Here is a 17,558-nt window from a genome sequence, read left to right on the forward strand (position 1 = left end):
CCGTTTCTGAGATCCCAAGAAGCCCCAGTACAGGGACGCGGCCCAACGAAATGAATAATGATTTAAAAATCCCCCTCCCCTTCCAGGATGGCTGTGCTCACTGCTCCATTTGGGGTTTCAAAAATTATAACTTATGGACCAAATCCCATAGCGACCCAGTAATGACTCTCTGTAGAGACCCCCATAGGTCTATGGGGGTCTCTATAGATTATGTATGTGCTGTGTGTAATTTTAAATTTCTCTAACCGTGCTGTACAAATGTGTGGATTTGTAATCAGGCTATTTTTTGTTGTTTTTCAGAGCCATTAATATAATATTTAAAGTTGAGTTCACTGGATAATTTCTCATCTTGCCCGACCATTTCTAACTGCCAAAGTGAAAAATTCAAGAAATCTATGTGGGGTTTCCTCCTTCCCCTGTACAATTATGAGACATAATTCTTTTCCCAGTTGTAGGTCTTTTACAAAACAAGAAAATAATTTATTTTTTTGTTGTTGTTGGCGGATAAAGAAGTCAAGTATCTGATACTTTTTATTTACAAAGCGTGATGGTGTTGTATAGTAGATTCCTCCCCCAGCATTCCTAAAAGAAAAAAAAAAAAACACTAAAAATTTAACTTCACCTGTGTTTGTCTTATGTGGTCTTAATTGTTGTACTTGCCTTAAAATAAACCCATGTTGTTTTTCTGCCCAAAGTCCGGACAGTGTGTTTGTATTCTCGAATTTTAAAAAATGAGGTGTGTTCACCAATCCACCTGTTTTGATTATTTTTGTTACACAGGTGGGTAAATGTGTAGACATCTACAGATGAGCACAGAGGACTGAGGGAACTCCCCTATTGTCCTGCTAGTGTCAGAAAAGGCTTTTGAGTAATTCAGAATCCCACCCTGACCCTGGCAATTGAGAACCAGTCCTGGTTGGATGTAGCTGCCTGAAGGGCTGTGAGCCGTAATGACAGTTGCTGTAATGCATTTTGTTAAACGCAGAAAAACAGGCCAATAGTCAAAACAAACACTACCATTCCATCCCAATGTCCAACCAGCTCCAATTTAGGAGGTGAGGGAGGGGAAGATAAACATCTTCCATTAGCTACCAGCAAACCAGGGGGAGTCCTGCTTTTCCTCAATTTCCTAAAATGCGGACTTCCTTCCCCACTTTAATAGTACTCCAGAAAAGGATCTGAACCAGGATTTTGAAAATCCAAAGGGGATTGATTCTGTACCATTTAATGACTGTCCCTGGGAGTGGCCAGATCAGAGGTGAATTTTAGACCTCTCTACTTCTGGATTTGATTTCTAAATCTTTACCCTATTGCAGTGAAAAACTTTAAAGCCTCGTAGCACTTCAAAAATAATTTACAATGCTTTTAGAGTTTTAAATTTGTCAACTTTTCCAGGATTTTAAGTGACACATGACTTTTCAATTTTGATATCTCATCCTTAAAATTTTAAATAGCAACACAGCCTCTATGAGGTACAGCTGCGGGGGAAAATGACTTTACTGTTTCACTAGCCGAAACATAGCTCCCCTCCTGGTCTCTCTGTGTGTGACTTTGGGGTCCAGAGTTCCAAACTGGGAATGCGTTTCCCACCCCAGCAGGTGAGCTCTAACCTTCCCTGGAGTGCAGCTCTCCTGAACTTAACACTTCAGGAGATAATGATTTTCCTGGATATGGTGGCCTTGAATGTAACCTGGGTATTCTGTTGTTTTTAACATGCCATTTTGTCTCTGTATTATGCTGAAATAGCACTGGGGAAGTTTGAGCATAATAATTTCCCCCATATGTGCAACACAGATTCTTTCAATCTATGGCCCCAGAGGTGGCACCTGGTTAAGACATGAGGGCTGCATTTTATTCCTTTTCGTGACCGCAGGAGGGGTGAGCCAAGGTGCTTGGTGCTCAGTGAGTGGGAAGGACCAGAGACAGAGAGGGAGAGACCCCGGAGACCATTCTCTGAGCAGCAGAATGAGGCCGCAGATCGCTGCTTGCGGCTCAGGGCACTGGGGTTTCACTTTGCTCCCCTCGAGGAGAGGGTTCTGGCGGGTTCTTCTTCCCCAGATGTTTTAAAGAGTTCTCCCTGAAAGCCTGCTCTCACCTTAAGATCTGGAACTCAGAGGAGGTCTCAGAGACACAGGGAAAACAACGGAGATAGAAGTGGAACCCACCGGTCTGAGACCCGATCTGCCCTGATACCTGGGGTGTCCTACCTTTGCGAAAGTCTCTTAGAGAAGTCCCCGCTGTGCGTGGGCCGCTCACCTGTCGGGGTGGCTCCAGAAGGCCATGAAGTCCAAGGCAAGGGCCCTTTCCAGTCCCCTGGGAACCTGGGCACCTGGGGACTGTGTTGGGAGCTTCACCCGGGGCCTCTGGAGGCGGCGGGGTGGAAGCGAGTCGAGGCCTGGGGCGCGCGGAGGCCGGCGCGTGCGGGGCCCGGCGCGGCTCTCGGAGCCCGGCCCAGCTCCGGCTTTTGGCCTTCCGTAGCCTGCGCGGCAGCCAGGCTCCGCGGCCTGGGGCGTCTGTCGCTCCGCGGAGTGGTAAGGGCAAGCCGATGAGGCTGAGCGCGGAGCCCAGGCACCGCGGGCGGCCTTGCTGGTCTTCGCTTCTGCCGCCGGCGCGCACAGACAGCGCGCGACACGGCTCGGGGGACCCAGGGCGGGGGACGTCCTGGCTCCACGGATCCATCCACATGCAGCTCCTTCCCCCACCGCTCTCCTCGGGAGGCTCGGGGCCTTGGAGGAACTGGGGAAAGGAGGCCGGGGCTGGAAGGGCCGGAATGCCGGACTCAGGCTGCCGGGACTCCTTGCTTGGGCGGCTCTGCGGTCCACAGACGCAGTTTGCATGAAGGCACGTGTGATAGCCATGTTTCTTCCTGACCCAGTAAGATACAGCCGGGCAGGTCTCAAAGATACTGCAAATAAAACAGAAGCAACCCGAGCACCATGACAGAGACCGTTTCCCATAGACATAACCCTGCGTCCCTCACTGGTCTTGGTTGGGTGTACTGTGTCTCTCCCCAGGGTCCGGTTTTGACAGATAAAGGCCGCCAGTGAGACCCAGTGGGCTTTGAGCACCCTGGTTCTCAGCCCTCGAGGGCCCGCAACTGGAGTAGCCTCTGCTTCTTGTGAGACTCAGAGAAACTCAAGTTCTCTACTTTCACCCAAGGCTGAGAGCTGGGCCTCTCTCCTGCAGCCAGATTTGGGTGTGCGGCCCAGCGGCCCTCACTGCCCTGGTTCAAGTGGCTTGTCCTGGAGGACGCCAAAATCGGTGTCCAAATGCACTCTCCAATTGCTGGAGCAATGGGCCAGGGGGTCGTAGGACCACATCTCGCTGTGTGAACAGGGGCTTTTCCTTCCTGGCCTCAGTTTTCTCATCTGTAAAATGAGCAGGTGAGTGCAAGGGCAGTGCTGGCTGTCCAGTGTGCTTTTTCCTTCATCCCCGGCTCCTGCGATGGGCCCAGACTTATCCTCGCTCCTCTGCTCTGCTGCTCGTAAGAGGTGACGACCAGAAGTTAGAGGGAGAAGAAAATGCAGGGTCCCAGGAACGTCAGCATTTGGCTCATAGATCTTTGGGGGTCCATCTCCTCCCAGTTACCCAAGACTGCCTGGAAGATTGCCTCTGAGACCGTGAGAGGTTGGTGAGCTTAACCCGAAGTACAGAGCAGAGTTCCCAGGTCCTTGGAGGCTGAGTGTTCACTGCCTCCGACCTCACCTCCATCCTCTTCCGCAGCCCCCATCCAGAAAACTGGACAAGGGTTTTGGCCAATGGGAATGTATGTGCCCAGTGGCTCAGTCGTATCCAACTCTTTGCAACCCTATGGACTGTAGTCCGCCAGGCTCCTCTGTCCGTGGGATTTTCCAGGAAAGGATCCTAGAGTGGGTTGCCATTTCCTTTTCTAGAGAAGCTTCCCTACCCAGGGGTAGAACCTGCATCTCTTCCATCTCTTGCATTGGCAGGCAGATTCTTTGCAGATGAGCCACCAGGAGAAGACTCCCCTGAAGAATGAACAGAGGCACTGGGGGCTCGGAGCCTGTTCAGGGCATCTCAGGGGATGTGACAACCTGCATTGTCAGGACCCTGGGCTCCTGCGCTCGGGGTGTGGGGTCAGTGGACAAGTAGAGCTCTGAGGTTCGGAGCCTGTAGGTGCGGCCAGGCCAGGGGTGCTGGGAGACCAGACTCCAGGTGAGTAGGACACACTGGTCAGAGCCAGCCAGTGTGCCTGCTGGTACCACATATTTGAAATGCTTTCCCAAATCTTGAGAAGCATTCCCTGCCGGCCTCTGTCTTGCATGGTCTCAGCTCACCAAGGCATCTGAGATGTTGCTTTTTGACAGAGGCATGTGAGGAAGGGGGCGAAAGCTTCAGGCAGCTGGGAAGGCTGGGACCTCAACTCATGCAAGGCTTCCCCTCTCCGCTGCTGCAGCGTTTCTGCTCTGCAGCAGAAGGACGGCGCTTGTGTGAAGTTCGGTTCTCGAAGGTGTCTTACTGGTGCTACGGTTTTTGCTGTAGCAGGTCTGTGGGGCTTTATTCTGGGGCTGTGAGTGTGTGGAGGCTGAAACGCAGGAAGGGGGTGGGTGGCAGCTTGACAGGCTTGCTGGCATCCATGGTCCCTTGGAGGGGGATGGAATTGGGGAGCTCTTTGTGCTCTGTCCATATGCCCACCCAGGCTGGGAGGTCACGGAGGCCTGAGAGACTGCTCTGACCTCAGGGAGGCTCAGTGGCCCTTGACCTTGGCCCCTACCTTTCCAGCAGCCCCTCTGGACACTCTCTGTGCCCTCACATTGTTTTTCCAGATGGTCTCCCCAGAGGAAGTTTTTTCTCTAACCAGAACCCACAGGCACCAACTCAAGTCCTGCGCACACAGGCCAGCTGAGGGTTCACGCACCTGGGCCATGTTACCTCAAGCTCTCTGAGCCCCTTTCTCAACTGAAAAAGTGGCAGGATCATCGAACAGGGCTATCGTGAGGACTAAGGAACCCAACACCCGTGTGGAAAGTGCTTCCAAACGTTGCTATTAGGATGTACCTGGACAACAGAAGAGAAAGGATCCTTGGATCTCAATTAGCTGCGTACATCAAGCTACATGCTGATGCGCTTGGGCAGGGCAGTGCCCGGGCCCGACTGCCCCTGCTCTCTGGGAATAAATCAGCATCAGCTGACCATCCAGCCCTTACCTTCGTGGCTCACGTCCCCTGAGAGAAGCAGACGACACTAGTCCCCATCCTTTCCAAGTGGGAGAGGAGGGCAGGGGAGGACAGAGTCTCCCCGGTTTTGGAAGGGTGCAAGTGAGGACTCTGGGTCTCCTACTTATGATGCCCGAAATCTCCCAGCTCTGGGGGGTGGAACGGCACACAACCTCTCCTCTCCAGAGGGTTCCCCTTCCCCCCCACCTTGATTACCCCAGACACACCTCTCAGCTTCTGTGCTCAACTGAGGGTGTCGGACTGCAGTAAACCCACCTTTGGAGGAAACCATGTGGATTCCAACCTGTGCTATTTACTACCTTCATTGTTTTCTGGTGCTGTCTGCCTGGCCTCAGTCTCCTCATCTGTAAAATGGGCAAATCCATCCTCCCATCTTCTGTAGATGGTGGCAGGGTTCTCAACAGAATTTCCACAGGGTCCTTGGCATCCACACACAGTAGCTATTATAATGTGATTGTTTTCCTGTCTTTGGAACACTTCCTCTTGGAGACCTGAGGCAAGTCAAATTCCTGGCCTCAGTTTCCTGGCCTGCAGAATGGGAATGATTTTTTTAAAAGTTCTGTTTCTGAGGATTACTGTGAGAAAGAAGTGACTTAATACAAGGAAAGCACTTAGAATTCTGAGTGCCAGCGCACAGTAATTCAAGACAGATTTAGCTATTAATGTTATCCTTATTACTATCATTCTCCTCAACATTTTAGATTGTCAGTAAAGCGATCTTGCATCTTTATAGGGCTACTCTTCTCAGACTTAAGGAAGAATCATTCATTCACCCTACCTCTACACACACACACACACACACACACACACACAACGTGTTAACTGTCTTCACACTTAGAAAAGTGAGGCGGATATTCAGGAACACGACGCAGATCATGGTTCACTTGAATGTCAGCCTTCTTTATTTACCGGTGAAACAGAAGAAGGGCGTGTGGGGGTGGGGCACAAGAGCAGCTGCTGTCCCCCCCCCCCCCAAGCCTTTCTCTGTGGGGCCTCTGTGGTCCCGGCTGGTTGCCTGACCAGCCCCAGGAGCAGGCTTCCTGCCAGGGCGCTGGGAATGGTTCGCGTCCCACGCTGAACTCAATTTGTTCTTGGGCTCCGGAGTTGGAACTGCCGCGGTCCTTCCGGAAGCATGATTTCTGGGAGACCCGCGCCCACTGACTTCACAGATGAATGTGCTTTTCCGGGATCTGAAGACTTCTGAACCTGCAGGGAACGGTCAGTGTCTCCATCTGGCTCTCTGAGTCACCCTGTCTCCCCGCCGTCTCCCAGGCTCGGCCGGTCCCCCAGTGAGTCTCCCCACAGAGCTTCCGCACGAGGGCGCATCCACACTCGGCTCTCGGCGCCTGTGCCCGGCGCTCCCCGGAAATAAGCCCCCACTCGGGGCTCCTGCCCGCGGCGTCCTCGGCTTCAGTTACACACTTCACCTGGGAACCCAGGATCCGACCCCTCGCCGGAGCCGGGTCGGGGCGCCGTGCCGGAGTTCTGTGGCCAGAACCTCCCAGAGAGGTTGCTAGCTGCTGCCAGCACGTGGAGCGGGACGCGCCTCTCCAGACGGCCGCTGGAACTGGGGTTGTTTTTTCTTTACTATCAGTGCCCTGCCCACCAGCCGCGCGTGTCTCCGCCTGCGTCCCGCCCATGCCCAAATTGGGCGGTGTTTATCATTGTACGAATTCAAGCTCAGATTTGCCTCCTAGTTTAGAAGGAGCGCCGCGGTGGCGCGCCTCAGGCAGGGCTTTGCGTGCTGGACGCTGGGTGTCCGGGAAACTCCAGGGAGGGCTCGGGTGAGGAGGTGGGGGGCGAGGGACCGCGGAGTAACACCGGTGTGTCTCTCGCTCTGGGTCTGCTGGAGCCGGCACCAAGGCCGGATGCAAACTTGAGCTTGCAGGAAGCGCGCTGATCTGGAGGGCTGGGGTGACTCTGGAGCCCGTGGAGCCCGTGGGCTGCAGAAGGGCCGACATTGAGGTTCTTTTTCCATCCCAGGATTGAAGGGGGTGCTCCGATGAAAGCCAGGGATCCAGAAAGAATACAGCGGCCCGCCCCCTCTTGGCTAGAGGGCCATCCTCGAGACCCAGGCGGAGACCAGCGGGACATTGGGCTTAAGTTAGAAAAGCAGCGCTGGGGACAGAGGCCTGAATGTGTCCCGGGGCCTGACCTGACACTCCCTCAAGCCCTGCCTGCACCCAAACCGGTTTTTCGACCCTGTGAGCGATTTCCTTTTAGATAAACGTCCCTGTGGTCTCTCCAGAACCCCCAAACACAGGCTTTACCTTCTGGATCCTCCATTTTAGAGTTGGGATTCTCCCTGCTTTTCCACGTTAAGAGATGACCTGAGCCCCAGTGGCCGGTCCCCGGCAAGGTGTTGCCTCTGTGACAGTGGAACAGCCCTAAGGGGTTAAGCAGCAAGCTGCCTTAAGGTACCTTTAGTGCCCTTCCTCAAGCTACCACCACGTTCCATCTTCACCCCGCCCTCTTCTTCTTGGGCATCCACATGGTTTACTCAATGAGATGTTAATTCAGTTATCCTGAGCTTTTTCTTTCTTTTAAAATATATCCAGCAAAGATCATAAACAGGAACTAGTCACGTTAAGTGCCAATCCACCCCCCTCCCCAAAGGCGGCAGAGTAGGGGAGACACCTCCTTCTAAATCAGCATCATCAAGGTTTTTGATTCAAACCAGGACGTGGCTAAATGTAAAATGAGTCAGGGTGGGGAGTGCTTACACCCCAGGGTGAGTGGGTGGGGTGGTGGGGGGGAATCGAGCAGGCTTCCCAAATGCTTAATGTAATCACGGGCCAGCTGCGTGCACTTGTAAAGTTGTTATAACCCCCTCCTTGTTATAAACAGGAAAGCGCAGAATATAAAGCAAGAGACCCGCATTCACAAATACCAGCTCTCCCGCGCCAGCTGCCAAATTCCCCTTTTATGGTGTTCCTCCTTGCAATCTCAGCCCTGTCAGAAAGACCGTAGCTTCTCCCCCTCGACTCTCCAAAAGGGGTTTTTGAAACTTGCCCCCAACCAAGCTGTGGACCCGCTACTGCACGCCTTCGCCAACTCTCAGTGCCCCGTGCCATTGGCATCAGAAAAGCTGGGCTTCTGGGATCTTCTTCTTGGATCCCCAGGGAGCCCTAGGGGGGCAGGCCTGCCCATTTTGGGATGTGAGGCCCCTAGGGAGTACACCCCCACCACCCGGCAGACCAATTCCTCCAGGGCATCCCGAGGATGTCTCAGAGGAGGGCTGCATCCTCTTCTAATCAGGCGTTCATCTATCTCCTCTCCCCTGCTAAAATATCTGAGAGCTCTCCAAGACCTCAGAAGGCATTTATGAGAGTGTGTCATCTCTCCATCTCCTACTAAGCCTGGGAGAAGAAAAGGTCTTTTGTGGGAGGCCATGGGATTTCGGGGCTCCCCCAGGCCAGAGGTAAAACTCACCCCTGCGCCCCTCCCAGCTCCACCTCTTCTTCCTGGCGGGGCAGACCCTGCTCCCGAGCCACCTCGATCCACATCCTGCCTGACTGACTGTGTGTGCTTACAGCGTCAAGGGGTGGACGTGATATTTCAAACATCAGATCAGTGCGTTTATATATTGGGTGCCCGGAAATTTTTCCAAATAAACACAGCTTGATTCAACTTGGGTGGGCGGACTTATCAACAGACTAATTCTATAAACAAATGAAGGAATAACCCTGAAACCGATTGGCTGGTATCAAAAAGACACGTGGAGGGAAAAGCTTGGAGTTTTTCAGCAATGAAATTTTAATTAATGTGGGTGGGCTGAGAACACAGCGACTGTTTATCATAGACAATTTATTTTCCAGCGCTAAGTCAACATATAATAGCAAACTTACAACAATTATTTAACATTTTTTAAAGCCATGAAGAAGGGACAGAGCGCGGAGCGGCTGGGGAGAGCGGCAGAGCGGGAGGCAGACGCAGGGAAGGCTCCCCGGGAGGGCCCTTGCGGCGCGGGGCGCAGTCCCTAAGCCACCCGGGTTTCAGGCATCGCCGGGAGCGCCGCACGGGCTCCCGCTCGCCATGAGCCACCTCTTCAGCCCCCGGCTGCCTGCTCTGGCCGCCTCGCCCATGCTCTATCTGTACGGCCCCGAGAGACCCGGGCTGCCTCTGGCTTTCGCCCCCGCGAGCGCGCTGGCGGCCTCGGGCCGGGTGGAGCCCCCCCAGAAGCCGCCCTACAGCTACATCGCGCTCATCGCCATGGCGATCCAGGATGCGCCCGAGCAGAGGGTCACACTCAACGGCATCTACCAGTTCATCATGGACCGCTTCCCCTTCTACCACGACAACCGGCAGGGCTGGCAGAACAGCATCCGCCACAACCTCTCACTCAACGACTGCTTCGTCAAGGTGCCCCGCGAGAAAGGGCGACCCGGCAAGGGCAGCTACTGGACGCTGGACCCTCGCTGCCTGGATATGTTCGAGAACGGCAACTACCGGCGCCGGAAGAGGAAGCCCAAGCCCGGCCCGGGGGGCCCGGAGGCCAAGCGGGTCCGCGCCGAGACGCAGGAGCGCGGCTCAGAGGCGCCGCCGGAGGTGCGGAGCGCGGGAGGGCGCCCCCGCCCCGCGACCCCCATCCAGGAAAGAGCGCCCGCGCGCCCCTCGCCCCTTCGGGAAGCCTCCTCTCCGCCGCCAGCGTCCCTCCCCTGGCCCGGGCCCGGGTCCCCAGAGGGGGACGCGGGCGACGCGCTCCAGGGCGCAGAGGCGGTGGCTGTCGGCCAGCCTGAGCGCACGGTGGAAGGCCCGGAGACTCCTCCGCGCCCCGCCTCCCGCAGCTCTCCGAAGAGCTCGGACAAGTCCAAGAGCTTCAGCATAGACAGCATCCTGGCCCGACGGCAGGGGCAGAAGCCGGCTGGAGGGGGCGAGCTCCTGGGGTGCGCCAAGCAGGGGCCCGGCGGCTGTCTGGGCGCCTCGCTTCTGGCCACCTCCTCCAGCCTCCGTCCGCCTTTCAACGCTTCCCTGATGCTCGACCCGCACGTCCAGGGCGGCTTCTACCAGCTCGGGATCCCCTTTCTCTCCTATTTCCCCCTGCAGCTCCCGGAAGCGGTGCTTCATTTCCAGTAAAACAGACGGCGGCTCCTTTCCCTCGCCCTGGTCTGAGCTCCGTGTGAGCGAGCAGGGCTCCCACCGCTGAGAAAGTAGTCGCGTTTTAAAATAAATGATTTCCTCTGCCTGCATATGGATCGTGGGAAGTATTAGCATCCTCAGCTGCACGAGTGGGCACACTTCCCTGCCTCCTGCAAGATGAACCTTCCCAGAACTGGAACAGCTTCGGAGATTTAAAAGACCATGCCCACGCTGCGACTTGGGCATCTCAGACCTCCTACCGCAGGCGCAGGAAAATTCCTTGAACCTTAGGTCAGTCTGATGGCATGATTTTCCACTAGCACCCAGACAGGTCCTGCGCGTCCGGAGGGAGTGGGGGAGGGCGCAGACAATCGGAGGGCAGGCAGATGGCCGCAGTGTGGTCCTTTCTGTCTAAGAGCCACGATCTGACCATCGCCAGCTCGGCTGTCACTGTGGCCCAGGCCTTGGCTTTGGGCTCCACGGAGTGATGGGTGTTCACAGCTGGGTTTGAAGCTAAGGTCCAGTTGTGGGGACACCAGGGGCAACCTGTTTTTTAGGTTCTTTAGCAGATCCTAGGGCTTGGTGAGGACTTAAGACCAATGTTCAGGCGGAAGCTGAGAGACCACACTTTCATTGTAAATAGAGAAATTTTCTCTCTTTTCCTTTTAGATAGTAAAAGGAACACGCTATATTCTTTGGCTAAAAGCTTGATTCTTTTTACTATAAGGGTTGCCCTGTGAACATCTGTATTAACAACCTCTATTTAAAAAGTGCACTCTGTGTAACTTAGCATTTTGTTGCATTACAATAGATAGCTCGATAGCTCCTTAGTCAATACACATGCTCTCCGACGCCTGTTACCAACCACAGACATCCTCCTATCTCTTAGCTTTATTGTTTAAGGGGTCAAAACATTTCTAGGGACACCGGAAGTGCACGAGGATTAGGGAAGCTTGATTGTTGCCACATTTTCCAGAACTGTGTGGTGAAGGACTATTTTTAATCTGAAGAGTTGGGTGAAATAAGCACATGGAAAGCAAGTGGAGGCAAGGATGGGTGAGCGCTCAGAAGAGCAAGGGAGTCCCCTGGGGTCTGGGGGTGGTCAGCTCTCCCGGCCCCCAGGAACAGGAGGCTTGGTGGGAGGCTCCCTGGCCAACTGTAGCCTCCTCCTCCCTCCAAGCGCCAGCCAGGCAGGCCCAGAGCCTGCAGCTAAACAAACACCTTATGGAGGTGACTGCAAGTCTGGGGCGAGGAGTGGGCGGGAGGGCAGGGGGCTGAGACAAAGATGTGGTTATGGAAATTGAGATTTTCACAGCCCACTTCAGCTGGGAACTTTGGGGGAATGCATCTAAGCTCTCACGGTATCTCTTTGGGTTGTGGTGGTGGTTCTGAGACTCGATTTCCTGAACCTCCCAGCTACTTTAATTTTATCAAATGTGGGAAAAGCACAGTAAGTCAGTAGTTCTGGAGGGAGGCAGAGATGGGTCTTTGAGATAATTTTTTAAAGCAGATTAAAGCAGTTTCCAGAACTTATATAAAAGTGAACACAAACATCACATCTGAGAGCCTGTTGGTCAATATGTTGGAAAGGATATTTCAGACAAACAGAATAATTTACGAATTAGCAAACACAGAGGTGACTGAGAATTCGTGCTGAAGGCCATTTGCTACTGACCCCCAGGAGCGTCCATGTCCAAGTTCTGCCCAGGCTGGTGGGAACACTGTGGGTGAGCTTCAGCGTCCTTGATGTTAAGAACTCTGATGAACCGTGTTGAGACCCAGGATCAAGGGCCGTTTGTTGGCTGTTGTTATCCCGAAGTCTCAACCTCTGTGAATAAAGTTGTTTTTTTCATTAACTTCTCAGGGACTGGTTCAGTGGATTACTGGGGGGAACAAAGAGTGTAACAGAAAAGGGGAGACTGGGATCATATCTGGGAACCCCAGCAGTGTTTCTCGGGCTCTGGCTTCTGAGGGAGGAGGGCTCCTGCGTGGACTGGAGGGCAGGACAGAAAACCCCAGGACTGGAGGGTGTTGCCTGAGTGTCCCCAATAAGATGAAGATTCTGCTGAGCGGGATATGCTTTTAATGTTTTCTCTTTATGTTTGATTTGCTCTCTTTTGTTAACTTATGATGGCTCATTTCTGGAGAAGCAAATATTCTAATACTGTCATTTAAAAAGGATGGCATTTTAGAGTTACAATTCCAAAAAGTATAGTACAAACATTACGTTTCTGGCACAGAAGGAAAAAGGCAGGAGTATGTGTCACTCTGTTAGTGTTTATACATACATAAGGAAGAATTCTCTTACCTCAGCCCCACATTCATCTGATTGAGGAAAGCAAACAGAAATGAACAGCAGGGTCGTTTTCTGTGGATTCTATACAATCCCATGTGCGCCACACCCTGCTAAGGACGAAGAGGGGCTTTGGGACTTGGTTGTCCAAATAGCTGTTCCAATGTCCCAGTTTTAGTCATGTGCTCCTGGTTATAGATCAATGAGACCAAGGAAAGGTTTCCCCTCTTGATAAAAGCAAAATCACCTAGAATTTGAGTAAACCGGAAGCAACCATATTGTCCTGTTCTTGGGCAATGTAAAGTATGTCTCTGTGTTCTCATCTACACAAAAGGAACAGATTCCGTTTCCTGTAGGTGATCTTTATCTCGTGTACACACACAAACACACACACACGAATACACTGATCATAATGGGGGATGTGGCAGGTGTATGTACAATGATTAGTAAGTGTATATGTATGTATGTACACATGTACATATCTGTGTATGTGTATATATACATGCATATATATTTTCTACACACACAGATGGTCAGAAATTCATCTTTTTTGCGTAGTTGAGGCAGATAGACTCAGATCAAGTGCTGATTTCTTTTAGAATAACCCAAGTACTGGCACTTTTGGAAAGATTTTGTTTCGCTATAGAATTTGAACACGGAATAATTTAGTTTCTTGCACTATTATAGTGAAACCAACAAAGACATTATAAAAGAGTCTTGGAAGACATACCCCCCTGAGACCCTTACTTCGCAGACTTTTGCAAGGGTGCGGGGACTCTGCAAAGGCCTTTGTGTTGTCCGCTCTTGGGTATTTCCTGGCTCCTGTGGAAGCTGATGGCCTCCTGGTTCTCACATGCCCCATGAGGTTTTCCAGAACCGGAGGAACAGGATGTGTCCTGCCATTTTCCAGTACAACCGCACCTCTCTGGAAAGGCGCCTACCTGCAGTCTCTGCCGTTTCACTAAGAGTGCTCGGTGTCTGTCCACGTGTGGGTTAATGAATCAGCCGCACTGGATTTTATTGTTGCAGCTGAAGGCCGGAGCCCGTCTGCCAGGAATGCACCGTGTGAGTGCTATGACTCGGTGTGCTTCACAGTGGCTGGAATCTTATTTCCACGAAGCAGGGGCTGCTTCATACAGTCAAAAATACACATGATAATAATCCAGCTTCATTATTAAAATTGAAGAGCATGAGTTTGTTGGAAAAGTAAAAGCTTTTTTTAAAATCCACATTTCAAGCAATCTGTGTGCCTGAATACCCAAGTGGCAAGTTCTCATCTACATTTGTCTTTATCCAGAGGCCTCAGACTCAGGGTTCTGCAGAGTCAGACAGATCCCCATAGATGGTACAGTGACCTAGAGAGAGTCACAGTGAGTGGTGGGGCCTGGGCAAAGATTTGTCACAACTTTCCTTTTCTATCAGTGTGAAGATCAGGGTTCCGGGAGGAAACAGAACCTGACTTAGATGAGCCACTGGAAGAAGACTGGGGGAGAGGGACTATTTTCAGGGGAGTGGGCGGAATGAGTGTAGATGCCACCAGAGCACTGACAGGAGCTGAGCAGAAACACCCAACTCCTCTTCTGCCTTCCACCCTTACCAAGGTGCTTCCAATGGCCAAATCCACCAGAAGTCCAGCCTTACAGGGAGCCCAGGTAACAGCAGTCCATGGGCAGAGAGGGGCACAGAACACGCCACGGTGGGGACAATTCAAACCAAGTGTGGCCAGGACAGTGGAGGAGGGGTTCCTTCCTCTGGGGCCCGGACCACACTGTTGGCATCCAAGGGCCGAGACCAGAATGTCTTGCTGAGTTGTTGGGGCCTGGGATGACTGCACATAGTTCGTATCCGTTTGTGTTTGTTGAGCATTTAAAACAAAGCTGTTCCTTCCTGGGTAGTAGGCAGAACATGACAGATGCTGTCTAACTCTTCCAGAAAGTGTCCCAGCCCGGCAGCGGCGAGGTCGGGCCTCTGGAAAGGGGGGGTGGCCCTCTGCTGCTCACAAGCCCATGTCACCCTGGACAACACCTAGCTTACAGCTGGACTCAGGACCCATCTTGTGCAAAGTGAACACTGCGCATACCCTCCTCCCGGGATCACACTTCTTTCCCAGGCGGTGGTCACCTTCTCCTGCTCCACACGTTCCCAGGTCTCTCCAGACACACCTACTGTGAAGAAAACCCTCCCGTTAATGTCTTAAGACTCGTTACCATTCAGTGATTCAAGGTTCAGGTGAAGGAGGGGAGGAGTGTGTTAACCTCATCAAGACTGTGCCCACCAGACAGAGGCTAATAACCCAGCTCTGCTAATAACCCAGTCGCTGTGTGACATCAGCAAAATGACTCATCCCTTCTGTGCCTCAGCTTTCTCATCTGTACAGATGGGGGCAATGTTAGTAACCGCCTCGTCAAGCTGTTGTAAGGAGTAAATTTTATGATGGGTCTAAGTTCCTAGTTCTCACCAGCAAAATGGACTAGTACTAAAGCCTTCAGCATCGGGCAGCTGTCAGAACTAAACTGGTGACCCCATGGACTGTAGCTGCCAGGCTCCCCTGACCATGGGACTCTGCAGGCAAGAATACTGGAGTGGGTTGCGATGCCCCCTCCAGGGGATCTTCCTGACCCAGGGATTGAACCTTTGTCTCCTGCATTACAGGAGGATTCCTTACCATCTGAGCCATCAAGGAAGCCCAAAACAGTTTATATATATATATACATAAAATATCTGGCGTGCAGGAAGCATTCGGTAAATGGGAGGTCTCATCTCTGTATACAGGCATAGCCTCTAATCTAAACACTTTTGTTTTACGAGTGCATTTGTGATGTCTCGGTTTCGTAACAAAATCATGAACCCACAGTCCTGCTTGCGTTCCATAATTCCGAGGTCGCGGGAGCCTCCTGGGCGGACTTCTTCAGCTCTTCCTCCGGGGCAGGCTGGCAGCCATTTCATCTCTTCCTTGCAGTCTGATAGCTCTTGAGATGATCCAACCGTTCGAACACGAAACCAAAAGCAAAAAAAAAAAAAAAAAAAAGCTGCCATACCCGTCAGGGGATCCTCGGAAACCACAGGAGAGCGATTTCACAGACAGAGGAGAGCCAGTCCTTTGGTGTTTCCTTCTTTGCCTGAGAGCTTAGAAGGGGCTTCCCAGGGCTGGCCGTCCAGGCATTGTGAACTCAAGGGCCTTGGGAATGAATGCAACTCTTTATTTTTGCCCCCTCCCCCTGCCGCCCCTCCCCGGAGCACCAGGACCACGCGCCTCTAGGTCAAGGAGAGGCTCCACCCCTCTCCCAGGGACAAAGGGACCAGACTGGGGAGCCGCTTTTCCTAAATTCATGTTTCATGGCCCGCCTTATAAAGGGTAAGGAACATTTCTTTAAATGCTGTGGCTAAATATAGCAGGGGCTGGGTCAGCTAGAACATTTTTAGAAAGCACATTACAAATCAGGAATGTTTTGGAGAAATAAATAAACTTTCCCACATTTTTGGACTTTGTGTCGGCCCTGCGGGCTCCATCTTGAGAGCATGATGGGGGGGAGGAGGCAGTGATGAATAATTCATGCTGGGCTCTTGCTGGTGCCCGGAACACCTCCGCAATGAAGGCTCCTTCCCTTCCTTGGGCATGGGCTCTAGGGGGTGGGGTGGGTGTGGGAGACACTGTTACCTTAGGGACAGCGCAGCATCCGAGTAAGGGCCACTCAGTCACATAAGAAAGATGGGATTCAGGAGAAATACATCTATTTCCAGTGTGTTTCATTTCTTATCTCTGCTCTTTGTTCCAGGGGTTCATTGGCTTTCCATGTGGGGTGAGAACAAACCCAGGGGACATGTGTTCACCTCTCTGATAGAGGATGACCACCCAGTGCTTGCCTCCTGCTCCCAGGGGCTCCCACCCCACTGGCCTGTGGTGGGACCAGATGGCATGTTTCTGAAAGCTCCTCAGGAGGGTCTGCTCTGCAGCCAGGAGCGTGAGCCACATAGCGAGGTACCAAGGCCCTCAGGCACATCTCCAGGGGAGGAAGGAATCGTGCTAAGGGGTTGTTCACCTCTTACTCTTTCTTCTTATTTATCCACATTTGTACTCAATTTCCACTTGATCAAAATAGTCTCCCCATGTGATGGAGGACGAATCAAGGCCACTGGGTCCTAAAGTGCCTGTTCTCTTTCACACCATCTTTGCTGCCTGAGCTAGTGCCTCACCAGTACCAACCCGTGCTCAGCTCGGGGTAAAGGATGCACATATGTTTAGGGATTCCCAGAAAGGAGTAAAAACGTTTCTATTTTTCCACAATCAGGAACTTGTTCCAAGTGCCTTTGTCATCAGAATAGTTTGATATTCTCCATCCACCAAATAGTTATTAAGTGCCAGGCCTGTGGCACACCTTAGTCATACATAAACAGCCCAGACCTGGGTCCTGTCCTTCAGGGGCTTATATTCACCTGGGGAGACTAGCGAAGTATATTGACAGGCACCAGTGAGGGCCTTTTTGATATTTATGATTACTCCAAATCTTTTCAATGCTTTCCAATTCCTGATAGATTCCCATTCTTTCCATCTATTCTTTCAAATACTGAAAGAAGAGAAGGCGCCCCTTGCTCACCTGTGTGCTAGGCCAGGGCCCACCACCAGATGTACAGGTGTGACCTTGGGAGCCAGGGGGGCCAGGAGGCGGGGTTGTGTACCTGCTTGGATGCTGTGGACCACAGGAGTGGTCCAGGGACCCGGAGCTGTGAGAACCACCCAGGATTTGAAGCTCTCGGGTCCTGCTGGAGGCAGTGGCCTCTGCGGTGGCCAGCTCTGTGGTCCTGGAGGCTTGGGATCCACGGCTGTAGCCTTTGCAAAGATCCTGTGAGTGGCTTGCAAATTCTCCCTGTATAATTGAAGGAGCGTTTGCAGTAAAAACTTAAGCTAACAAAAGAGTGATAAGATCTCTGAGGGCTAGTCATCACTGCAGTGTTTGCGGAGCACTCAGTCTCTGCTGGGATCTAAGGAC

The 17,558-nt window shown here is 52.4% G+C and overlaps 2 protein-coding genes and 1 long non-coding RNA gene across 4 annotated transcripts in view; 2 read left to right on the top strand and 1 right to left on the bottom strand.

The window, feature by feature from the left end:
• FOXC2 (forkhead box C2) overlaps positions 1–17,558 on the top strand; it is a 93,446-nt gene that overhangs the window by 1,995 nt on the left and 73,893 nt on the right. Inside the window, exon 2 of one of the 2 annotated variants that reach the window (XM_061134212.1) lies at positions 301–570. The exons of the other annotated variant lie outside the window; for it this stretch is intronic. The gene's annotated coding sequence lies outside the window, so the exon portion shown is untranslated. Of the gene's footprint in view, positions 1–300; positions 571–17,558 lie in introns of those variants that run through there. 2 annotated transcript variants of the gene reach the window in all.
• On the bottom strand, positions 6,083–6,757 carry LOC133050073 (uncharacterized). The gene is made up of 2 exons (XR_009691531.1): positions 6,626–6,757; positions 6,083–6,404 (listed from the first exon to the last, which is right to left on the bottom strand). It is a non-coding gene; the product is annotated as an uncharacterized LOC133050073 (long non-coding RNA).
• On the top strand, positions 8,830–12,144 carry FOXL1 (forkhead box L1). The gene has a single exon (XM_061134204.1). The coding sequence runs from the start codon at positions 9,234–9,236 to the stop codon at positions 10,272–10,274; it is 1,041 nt and encodes a 346-aa protein (XP_060990187.1). The 5' UTR covers positions 8,830–9,233; the 3' UTR covers positions 10,275–12,144.

This window comes from Dama dama, chromosome 4 (assembly GCF_033118175.1).
Source record: "Dama dama isolate Ldn47 chromosome 4, ASM3311817v1, whole genome shotgun sequence".
Taxonomy (NCBI): Eukaryota; Metazoa; Chordata; class Mammalia; order Artiodactyla; family Cervidae; genus Dama; species Dama dama.

Bases quoted from the DNA above. Each gene is read 5' to 3' on its own strand.
- FOXL1 (XM_061134204.1), top strand. From the start codon at position 9,234: ATGAGCCACCTCTTCAGCCCCCGGCTGCCTGCTCTGGCCGCCTCGCCC.